General features: G+C 43.0%; 1 protein-coding gene across 1 annotated transcript in view; it reads right to left on the reverse strand.

Moving 5' to 3' along the window:
- Positions 1 to 368: 368 nt before the first annotated feature.
- LOC121303497 (fucolectin-like) overlaps positions 369 to 12,518 on the reverse strand; it is a 19,056-nt gene continuing 6,906 nt past the window's right edge. Inside the window, exons 2-5 of the mRNA XM_041234216.1 lie at positions 2,075 to 2,145; positions 1,662 to 1,942; positions 1,060 to 1,229; positions 369 to 677 (exon numbers count right to left, since the gene is read on the reverse strand). Of these exons, the coding sequence (XP_041090150.1) occupies positions 394 to 677; positions 1,060 to 1,229; positions 1,662 to 1,873 (666 nt within the window). The 5' untranslated portion in view covers positions 1,874 to 1,942; positions 2,075 to 2,145 and the 3' untranslated portion in view covers positions 369 to 393. The remainder of the gene's footprint in view (positions 678 to 1,059; positions 1,230 to 1,661; positions 1,943 to 2,074; positions 2,146 to 12,518) is intronic.

Below are 12,518 nucleotides of genomic sequence, written 5' to 3' on the forward strand. Positions count from 1 at the left end.
TTTTGCTAGTTGAAGAGGGAGAAATTATTGTGTTTTCTTTGGAGATGGCAAGAGGAGAAACTGACGTGGAGCAAGCAATGCCACGGTAAGGTAAACATTATTGGTTAATAAAAATAGAGTGACAAGATCCAGTGGAAAATGTATTGGAAACAACCTTTTCATGGTTTCTTATTACCAGCACAAACTGCACATAAGACTGTTGCCAGAAGTTTGACATCAGGGCTGCATTTTATTTGCTTTACGTTTAGAGAAAGTGAAATGGGAGGTCACCTCAAGCAATTGCTTTGTGCTTTTACTTCAAAGAATGCTCAAAAATTCTATCTGAATGGATAACCTCAAATACTTGTTGACAGTATTGAGAAACCAAATTCACCTAATGAGCAATTGAAACACCTACATGTCATTTTTGGAAACATCAGGTGAGTCTCCAATGCGTATTTCAGCCCCTTGAAGGCGCTCGTGGCAGCAGTCTGCCCTGTTGGTGATGGTGACCGTGGAGATCTCATAGGTGTCCTTCAGATTCACTCTCCACCAGGAGGTGGAGTCAGCGTTGGTGTGGGTGCAGCTCATTTTATTGTAGATACTGTCATGGTTCCCATCGATGGCATGTGAAGCTATTCCAGCATCATGATACAGAGATGACTGCTCTGCAGTTCCTTGCAGAGCTACATTGACCTCTGTAAGAAGAATAGACAGGGGGGGGGTGGGGGGGGGATCAGGGCTGTGATGCAAGGCCTCTAGGTCCTCAGCCCTGCAAGCAAATCTCCTAGAGTTGGTGGAGGAAGTGCTCTTTATATATACACAGTATATGCGCAATACTTAAGTTAGCAGACCAGAGCACAGATAGACATTCATGTATTACACAGCAACAGCACAACTCAGACTCAAAGCCTGTAAATATACCTTCACACATGCAGTTATACTGTGCTAACGGTGCAATCATTGTGTCATTTTTGCCAGACACATGTTTGGACATTTAAATGGAAGTTTGGCACTCCTAAGAATATCCAATGTCTTCCAATCTTTGTGCTTTGTGTATTAGAAAGTGGACTCAGATACCGTTAGGTTTGCGTTTGCACTCAGGTGTTGGGACTCCAAAGACCTCCACCTCACACAGGGTCAGATACTGGCTTTTTCCTGGGAGAACAACATTCACATAACGGCCTTTCAGCCCATTGCAGCAGATGGTATGGACTGATCCTGGGGCGGTTGAAGTGATAGTTCCACATCTGTGAGAGATAGGACATTCTCAATAGAATAGATATAAAGCATTCACCCCAATGCAATGCTGCTCTTTATTAGGAAGCTGAATTTCAAACATCCCTTTAGTGTGGGGCACAAAGTTATAATGTATATCATATTGGTTACAGGTATTCATAGCACATGACGCTAAGCCCTGAAGGAAAATATATACACTTCAGAGAGTTGACATTTCCACCAACATTATCCTTGTAGAAGGATAACTGCATTTGCATGTTTACACATACTGCTATTTTTTTTTAGTTTTTACTTTTAAATAATTTATTTTTTGGATGAGATCTGTTGTCCCATATGTTTTAAAGAACCATATTTTAAAAAATAACTTTTACTAAAGTGAGATTTGTTCTGTAATGATAGAGATAAAAAACACAATTTCTTGACTGATGAATTGAAACACCTACATGTCATTTTTGGAAACATCAGTTGAGTCTCCAATGCGTATTTCAGCCCCTTGAAGGCGCTCGTGGCAGCAGTCTGCCCTATTGGTGATGATGACCGTGGAGATCTCATAGGTGTCCTTCAGGTTCACTCTCCACCAGGAGGTGGAGTCAGCATTGGTGTGGGTGCAGCTCATTTTATTGTAGATACTGTCATGGTTCCCATTCGATAGCATGTGAAGCTATTCCAGCATCATGATACAGAGATGACTGCTCTGCAGTTCCTTTCAGAGCTACATTGACCTCTGTAAGCAGAATGGAGAGGGGTCAGGGCTGTGATGAAACATACTGACCAATACAAATACTAAGGGAAACATGTTGACACAGAAATTACCAAGCCAAATTAAGAACAAGACAAACAAATAAAAACACGTTACCATTAGGAAATCTCTGGCAGGCACGAGCAAGGCAAAGACCCACCAACCAGAGCAGATAAATCATCTTCATCCTACAGGAAGAGAGGGTGTGCTTGTCAACATCCAATCACAAAATATCCATTAATCATGCTATAGAAAAATATGGTTTGCTTTTATGAATGCATGTATGTTTGTTGTCTAACCTGAACATCAAAATGGCTTTCAACAAAACCTAAATGTTAATTTAGCCAGGGATTTATCATCACTAGGTACATATGCATGCAACTCTTCCTGCATAGAAGCCAATACAGAACTGCAGTGATGTAGTCAAGACCAAACGTACCAAGACCAAGACCAAGACCAAACATAACGAGACGAACAACAAGACCAAGACCAAACGTACCCAGACCGAGACCAAGACCGAGACCAAACGTACCAAGACCAAGACCAAACATACCGAGACCAAGACCAAACGTACCGAGACCAAGACCAAGACCAAGACCAAGACCGAGACCAAGACCAAGACCAAACGTACCGAGACCAAGACCAAGACCAAACGTACCGAGACCAAGACCAAGACCAAACATACCGAGACCAAGACCAAGACCAAGACCAAGACCAAACCAAGACCAAGACCAAGACCAAGACCAAACGTACCGAGACCAAGACCAAGACCAAGACCAAGACCAAGACCAAGACCAAACGTACCAAGACCAAGACCAAGACCAAACCAAGACCAAGACCAAGACCAAGACCAAACCACCGACCAAGACCAAGACCAAACCACCAAACCGTACCGAGACCAAACGACCAAACCATACCAAGACCAAGACCAAGACCAAGACCAAGACCAAGACCAAGACCAAGACCAAGACCAAGACCACCGAGACCAAGACCAAGACCAAGACCACCAAGACCGAGACCAAGACCAAGACCAAGAGACCAAGACCAAGACCAAACGAGACCAAGACCAAGACCAAACATACCAAGACCAAGACCAAGACCAAACGTACCGAGACCAAGACCAAGACATACACGAGACCAAGACCAAGACCAAACGACCAAGACCAAGACCAAACCGAGACCAAGACCAAGACCAAACCAAACACCCGAGACCAAGACCAAGACCAAGACCAACCAAACCAAGACCAAACGACCGAGACCAAGACCAAGACCAAACATACCGAGACCAAGACCAAACATACCGAGACCAAGACCAAGACCAAGACCAAACGACCGAGACCAAGACCAAGACCAAACAAACCGAAGACCAAGACCAACCCAAACCAAACGTACCGAGACCAAGACCAAAACCAAATGACCAACCGAGACCAAGACCAAGACCAAACGTACCGAGACCAAGACCAAGACAAAGACCGAGACCAAGACCAAGACCAAACGTACCAACCAAGACCAAGACCAAACAAACCAAGACCAAGACCAAACGTACCGAGACCAAGACCAAGACCAAACGTACCGAGACCGAGACCAAGACCAAGACAACCAAGACCAAGACCAAGACCAAAACCGAGACCAAGACCAAGACCAAGACCAAACATACCGAGACCAAGACCAAGACCAAACGTACCGAGACCAAGACCAAGACCAAGACCGAGACCCCAAGACCAAGACCGAGACCGAGACCAAGACCAAACGTACGACCGAGACCAAGACCAAGACCAAGACCAAACGTACCAAGACCAAGACCAAGACCAAACGTACCAAGACCAAGAGACCAAGACCAAGACCAAGACCAAGACCAAACCAAGACAACGACCAAACGTACCGAGACCGAGACCAAGACCAAGACCAAACATACCGAGACCAAGACCAAGACCAAACGTACCGAGACCAAGACCAAGACCAAGACCAAACCAAGACCAAGACCAAGACCAAGACCAAGACCAAACGAAACCGAGACCGAGACCAAGACCAAACGTACCGAGACCAAGACCAAGACCAAACATACCGAGACCAAGACCAAGACCAAGACCAAACAGACCAAGACCAAGACCAAACGTACCGAGACCGAGACCAAGACCAAATGTACCAAGACCAAGACCAAGACCAAACCAAGACCAAGACCAAGACCAAGACCAAGACCAAGACCAAGACCAAGACCAAGACCAAGACCGAGACCAAGACCAAGACCAAGACCAAGACCAAACACCAAGACCAAGACCAAGACCAAGACCAAGACCAAACATACCGAGACCAAGACCAAACATACCATGACCAAGACCAAGCATACCAAGACCGAGACCAAGACCAAGACCAAACATACCGAGACCGAGACCAAGACCAAACATACCAAGACCGAGACCGAGACCGAGACCAAGACCAAGACGAAACGTACCGAGACCAGGACCAAACGTACCGAGACCGAGACCAGGACCAAACGTACCAAGACCAAGACCAAGACCAAGACCGTGAACAATATATTTTTGTTGTGACCTGTCATGTCTGCTGCGTTCACAGATTTTTACGTACTCTTTTTATTCACTCTGCACACACTCTTAACTCAGGGGAGACGTTAGGAGGACAGAGATGTTATAAACTCCTAGTGGTTTATGTTCGAGCACTGGGCGAGCTTGTATGTATGTCCATATAACCCATATTTAATCAAGAAAAAAACACTCAAGACTCGTTCATTTGAAGTTTTATGAATCAGAGCAATGCTCCTTCGCTTTATTAAAATGCTTTAATATTGGAAAGGTTGTTCGCGAATACCACCAAAATCCATAAACATGCTATAACAATTAGCGTTTCTCAGTTAGTTACAAGTTCAGCATTAACACTTCAATTGGCATGATACATCTTTGTGTATCAGTGTAGCCACCGGCCCAGCTATGCACCCGCCAATTACCTAATGCACTTATATGTAATTGTGCAGCCACCGGGCCAGCTATACACGCGGTCTAAAAAAGCACCCGCTTCTGTATTTCAGTTCATTCAATATAACACTCTCTCAAAAACTAAAACATAGTTTCAATACCTTATAGCAATACACCCAATACATGTGAGATATAATAATGTCAATAATATGCTTACCTCCTATTATAAGGAAAAGTAGCGTGAACAAAAGAATCAGAATTGTCTTGTGGAGATCTACAAATGATGGACCACTTCACTCTGCCAAGCTGAGTCTTGATTGTGGTACCTCATTGTAAAAGATATGAGTTTTTATAGGTTTTGGTCTCCATTGGAATACATGGAGAGACGTTATCAAATCCAATCATTAATTTGGTTAGACACTTTGTGAGGCGAGAGTGTATTAAATGGAATGTCCAGACAGTAATTTATGTGTACAGAAATAAAATAATTTATTTTTATTATCTATACACAACAAAATAATTAAATAACAAAAGAAAACAAAATGGTGTGAGGGAAGGCGTGCAGGGGTGAAATCCAAAACAGACCGTGATAACTCGTCTTTAATCGTCTTCGTGACGAACCATACATAAACAAAAAAAGACAAAAGAAATGTTAGTGTTTTTTTTAAAAATCCCGCTGCACCAAACTAGTCTCTCCCTCCACCCGTTACTCCTCCTATTTTACTTTCGGACCAACCCCGAACACAGCAGTACGTTCCCTTTAGTATGTAATGTCCCGCCTCTGTAGTCAGTGGAACACCAATCCCCAACTGACAAGTGTCCTTGTCCTTCACTTGACTACAGTGGCTGGAATTTACATACTCGTACTTCCACCCCTCACCAAGGTGCCGCCCCTCAAAAGATGACTTTTGCCATGGTCACGAGATCTTGGTAAGGGAAGTCCCGAGTTGGTTTGATGCCATCTACTGTCGGGGGGCTAAATCACAGACCAAAATCCCTTTGACTCATCACATATCCCACCCCTCAGAGTGGAGCCGAAGGAACACTCAGAAACCTCTAACCCTTCCCTTTTCCCCTCCCTCCCGGGAAAAAAAATCAGCATTTTGATGTAACTTACCCGCACGATACCTTATTTGAAAGGCGAAGGGTTGGAGCGCCAGGTACCACCGCGTAATCCTAGCGTTTGAATGCTTCATCGTGTCTAACCACTTTAAAGAAGCGTGATCTGTGATGAGTACAAAAGGTCGTCCCAGAAGATAGTATTTTAAAGATTCCACTGCCCATTTCACTGCCAGGCATTCTTTCTCCACTACCGAATACCTCTGTTCTCTGGGCAGTAACTGCCGACTGATGTATAGTATCGGGTGTTCTATACCATCTCTCCTGGGACAGAACCGCCCCCAGACCAGTCTGCGATGCATCTGTCTGCAGGACGAACTCTTGGCTGAAATCCGGGCTTATTTATGCTGGGGCCTGACTCAAATTAGTTTTAATAGATTCAAAGGCTGTCTGACACTCTGCACTCCACTTAATTTTATTTGGAGCGTTCTTTTGCGTGAGATCAGTGAGAGGGGCGGCTATAGTGGAAAAGTGTGGAATAAAGCGGCGGTAATAACCAGCCAACCCTAACAGTGATCTCACCTGGGTTTTCGTGGTAGGTACCGGTGAATCCAACAAAGCCTGGACTTTTGAAACCCACGGTTTCACTCTACCCTTACCCATTATGAAACCTAAATATTTAGTTTCTTCTTTTCCAATAGCGCACTTTGCCATGTTCGCTGTGAGCCCCGCCCTCCTCAGAGACTGTAAGACGGCTTCTAATCTAGTCAAATGTTCTCTCCAGGAAGAACTATAAATGACTACATCATCGATATACGCAGCTGCATACTCTCGATGAGGTTGTAAAACCCTGTCCATTAGTCTCTGAAAAGTAGCAGGCGCTCCATGAAGTCCGAACGGCATAGTACAAAATTGAAAAAGACCCTCTGGGGTTGAAAATGCCGTTTTCTCACGAGAGGCTTTCGTTAATGGAATTTGCCAATATCCTTTCGTCAGATCCAGAGTTGAAATAAACCGAGCTTGCCCCAGCTTGTCTAAGAGTTCATCTACTCGAGGCATGGGATATGCATCAAACTTGGAGATAGCATTCACCCTCCTAAAATCGATACATAATCGTAGTGACCCATCTGGCTTGTCTATTGGTACTATTGGGCTACACCACTCACTTCGGGAAGGTTCAATTACCCCAAGTTTCAACATACACTCCACCTCCCTTCGAACAGAATCTCTCCGACTCTCTGGAATGCGATACGGTCTCTGTCTAACTCTTAGACCTGGCGGAGTGATAATAGCATGTTCGATCAAATGCGTTCTTCCAGGCACGTTAGAAAACACATCACTGAACATATTAATTAGATTGCTTACCTCTTCACGCTGATCAGGAGTTAATTGTTCCCCCATCGGGACCTCAATTGCTGACTCTGGCTCAATTGAGGGTCCAAAATCCTCTCCCTCCTGTACAGGAGATATAAAATGGACTTCCCGTTCTTTCCACGGTTTCAGGAGATTAACATGATAAATTTGACTTTCTTTCCGACGCCCAGGCTGTCGGATCTCATAATTGACTTTACCAATTGCTCGAATAACCTGAAAGGGACCCTGCCATTTAGCAAACAACTTAGATTCCGATGAGGGCAACAATAACAACACTTTATCTCCAGGTCGAAAGTTCCGAATTCTTGCATTTTTATTGTAGCTTTGTTGCTGCTTCTGCTGTGCCGCTTTGAGATTGTCATGTGCCAATCGACCGACTAATTCTAAGCGATCGCGTAACTGCAACACATATTTTACTACATTTTTAGACTCCTTTGACTGTTCTTCCCAGCCTTCTCTTATGAGATCCAAGATACCCCGCGGCTGCCGACCGTACAAGAGCTCAAACGGGGAAAACCCCGTTGAGGATTGTGGTACCTCGCGAACTGCAAAGAGCAAGTAGGGAAGCAGTTTAGCCCAATTGCGTTTTTCTTGATCTACAAAGCGGCGCAACATATTTTTCAAAGTCTGATTAAATCGTTCAACAAGCCCATCCGTTTGAGGATGAAAAACTGAGGTTCTAATTGAACGAATTTTCAATAATTTATATAGTTGCTGAATACAGTCTGACATAAAATTAGTGCCCTGATCAGTGAGAATTTCTTTCGGGATTCCCACCCTAGAGAATATTTTTACCAATTCATTCGCTACAGCTACTGCATTCATAGAGCGTAAGGGAACAGCTTCTGGATATCTCGTTGCGTAGTCCACTACTACTAAAATATACCGATATCCTGACTCTGTTCCCTCCAGAGGGCCTACTAAATCTACACCAATCCTTTCAAACGGTACCCCAATAATTGGAAGTGGAACCAGAGGTGCGGGGCGAACTGACTTAGGGGCAGCTAATTGACATTCAGGACACTCCGATACATACTTCCGCACAAGACCATAAACCCCAGGCCAAAAAAACCGGGCCAGAATTCGTTCCTGAGTCTTTTCAGTTCCCAAATGACCTGAAAATGGAATGTCATGCGCCAATCTCATGACTTCTGACTGAAAAGGCCTAGGAACCAATAACTGTTTTACGAGCTGTCCCGTCCCGGGAGCCCGGGTTATTCTATATAATAAGTGCCCAGATACAGAAAAATGCGGAAATACCACCGGTTGTCCTTCCTGCATATCCTTCCCCTCGATATATCTAACCTGTTTCCAAGCATACTGTAACGTGGGATCATTTTGTTGTTCATATCCCAAGTCAATATCTCGGTCCCAATGGTTAGGTACACAGAGAGGAGTGTCTTTTATTACATGACCTTCCACCTCAGTAACCTCGCAGCCCCGGTTACACTGAATACCTACTCCCTTTCCTTGCCGTTTAAGCGATTGGTTTACTTTTGTGTCAGACCCCTCCCCTTGTCGTCTCAGAGTTCCCTCATATTTTTCCACCCGACGCTCTCTTTTTGTTTTTCTTGGGCGGATTTTAGGGTTAAACAGATCGGATTGCAACGGAAAAATCTCGCCAATTGTTTTCTCCTGTTGCTTTAATTGTCCCCTGGTAGAAACTAAGACCATTTCCCGACCTAAAATACGATCAAAAAACGGCCAGTCTCTTCCCAGGAGAACAGGGTATGGTAAACATTGCGCTACAGCCACTTTAACGTAAGCTGAATAATCACCTACAATAAGTCTAACTTTAGTGGTGGGATAAACCCGAGTTTCTCCATGAATACAGGAGATAGCCACTTTACCCTGTGGCTCCCAGGCTACCCCATCCAAGAGAGCTTGCCGAATCAATGTTTGTGCACACCCAGAGTCCGCAAATGCGTAAGTACTCTTTCCCCCGACCTGTACTCTTAACTTCTTCTGGACGCAGCCACCGGGTGCCTGATCTAAAAAATATTGTCTGGTATTCTATGTCCTCCGTGATCCCGAGGCGTGAGAGAATGGCTTCTTTAACTTTAACATAGTCCCCTGCATTCCCGTCTCGCTTCCCCTGTCAGGCAGGGTGCCAATTGGCCCAGTGTTCCCTCCACTCTGCAGCCTCTGCCACTCTCTCAAAAGTAATCAAGAAAGCCTCGGGATCATCTTCCGAGGTCATCTTCTGAAGTTTTGGCTGAGCTGCAAACATCCGGGCAACCGCTCTCTCTGATGTTGATATTGATAGTTTTTCCACCAGCTGTCCAAAGAACTGGGCGAGCTGTTCCTGGCGCCGTGTCTCTCTCTCCTCTCGCTTCTCCTCCTGCTCCCTAAACATTGCCAAAACTGTAGCTGGATCCATTTTCACTTCTGACACCAAGTGTGAGGCGAAAGTGTATTAAATGGAATGTCCAGACAGTAATTTATGTGTACAGAAATAAAATAATTTATTTTTTATTATCTATACACAACAAAATAATTAAATAACAAAAGAAAACAAAATGGTGTGAGGGAAGGAGTGCAGGGGTGAAATCCAAAACAGACCGTGATAACTCGTCTTTAATTGTCTTCGTGGCGAACCATACATAAACAAAAAAAGACAAAAGAAATGCTAGTGTTTTTTTAAAAAATCCCGCTGCACCAAACTAGTCTCTCCCTCCACCCGTTACTCCTCCTATTTTACTTTCGGACCAACCCCGAACACAGTAGTACGTTCCCTTTAGTATGTAATGTCCCGCCTCTGTAGTCAGTGGAACACCAATCCCCAACTGACAAGTGTCCTTATCCTTCACTTGACTCCAGTGGCTGGAATTTACGTACTCGTACTTCCACCCCTCACCAAGGTGCCGCCCCTCAAAAGATGACTTTTGCCATGGTCACGAGATCTTGGTAAGGGAAGTCCCGAGTTGGTTTGATGCCATCTACTGTCGGGAGGCTGAATCACAGACCGAAATCCCTTTGACTCATCACACACTTCTTATCTTTATTTGGCACGCAACAATCTAAAATTTTAGAGCCATATGCCAACAACTTTTTAAAATATAACACCTGTTCCAAACACTTGACCATGATCTCACTCACTCATTTCCCGATCCCTGCTTTATCTAAAAAGTTAGGTGAAACATAGTTCACTATTCCTTTATTTTATATGTGTATACAAAAAGAATAATGTTACTTTGAGTATATGAGTGTTGTTTAAAATATATACAACACTATTAGTTATGATTATATTGATTATATGTATTAATGTCTAAAGTATATATTCCCTCATGCCATTAATGGACTTTTTGCCACATTAATGCCACTATTCTTCAAATTAGTTTTCCTTCTCTCTTTACAGGAGTGTGCTTAACAGATATTATAGAGAACTTCCATCTTATGTTTTTCCTATATAGAGTTTCTCTTCATGGATATTCTATTTGTTTTTTATTTAAGTGTAAGACTGTAATGTCTCTGTCCTATGAGTTTCTTAACAGCACGAATTCAGCTGAACTGCGGCCGACCTCCTATTTTTTCAGTAGCACACAAACCAGCTAAAACCAGTTCGCTAGTGGTATACCACTCTTCCTAATTTCCAGCGATAATTAATGTCTTTTAGCAATGTTCCCCCTTCTTCTAGGGTGAGAAGATCATTTCCTTCGTTAAATTTTAACCTTGACACTATGATCCTTTTGATAAAAGAATTCTCGCTCTGCATGCCAACTATGCCTCCCTTTACCAGGCACGGCTTTCTCTAAAAAACAGGCTCACAGAAAATTCGGAAAGAAAGTTCACATAAAGTTTACCTTTTTCAAAACCTATCCTCTACTTTTAAAATTACTTTTTATTATCTGTTTAAGCTTCTTATTTTATATTTCAAACAACATCTCTTTATGTTGCATCATCTCTTGGTCAAACCAAACAGTTTATTCCCTATGGGACACGATTACACGATTAAATGCGAACCTATCTTGACGAGAAACAATTTCATGCATATTATCATTACAGGCAGTGTTAAGCATATGGTCTTACACGCACAAGTTGTTTTTAGTAAAAAGCAAGCATATTAAACCTTATTTCAACATTTAACAGCATTTTCTTAGGCTAAAAAGGGTGCTGTAGAAACTTAGCATTCAATTCTGGGAACCAAGCCCATCTTGATAAGAAACTGCCCAAAACTAGCCACTCATAGCAAACTGTACCAGTTTCTACTGCATGATTTATATAAAGAAAATACATAAGTTTCACAATTACTGATTTAAACAGCATTAAGCGTTACTTTTGATTACACACTTACATAATTTTCCAGACTAAAGATTAAACAAACACTATAAAGGGTTATAACACATATTATTGCATTAATACATTTCATTTTAAATCATCCCGTCCATGTCGAGGGTTTCAGCTCGCCCCCAGCAGGACTCCACTTCGGTCTTAGGTTCAGCTCGGGTTTGCTCAGCGAACACGACAATAGGCTCTTGAATCCATCGTCTCGCATCACAGGTGTGAGTCGCCATGGCCTTGACTTTGTACCTACAAGACACTTGTATACGCTTAGCAGGGACATCTTCCTCACATTCTAATTTTCCCAGATGTGCCCATTTTACTACGTGACCTCCTCCATAACTCATGCATTCAATCCTCTTAATATCTTTTTGGGTTTACATTTAAATGAGAGAAAGAAATGCCAGACAAAGTCTGGGCCCAGTCGCTGATGACTTGCTTTGGCACATATTACATGCACAATTAACAAGGGGATTATGTTTTAATTTATGTGTCAGGGTTACTTCTGCACCATGTACAATAGTTCTGGATCTGTACACATTGTTACTATACATTTCTTTCTGCTCACACAAGGTCACTTTGTGAGGTATGCCTTCCATTCAGAATACTGAAGGCGGCTAAAACTCACTGTTATTCATATTTTCTGGTATCCAATTACTGTTCTGCCTCACATCATCAGTTGGCAGACACAATACAACTGAATCTGAACCAGTTGATGAACCATAAGCCATAGCTACTGAGATTCTCCATACAAAGGAATTCAATGTTTTACTGACCAGCCAAGTTGATTCAGCGTTACTTGTGACAGACCAACTTTATAAACTAAATACATTTTGCTAGAAGAACAACAACAATGAGAATAATAACAATTTCTTTTTTGAGAGCTATTTTTCTTTTAATAAACAAAATAAACACAA

The sequence above is a fragment of the Polyodon spathula genome, chromosome 33 (genome assembly GCF_017654505.1).
Source record: "Polyodon spathula isolate WHYD16114869_AA chromosome 33, ASM1765450v1, whole genome shotgun sequence".
NCBI classification, from domain to species: Eukaryota; Metazoa; Chordata; class Actinopteri; order Acipenseriformes; family Polyodontidae; genus Polyodon; species Polyodon spathula.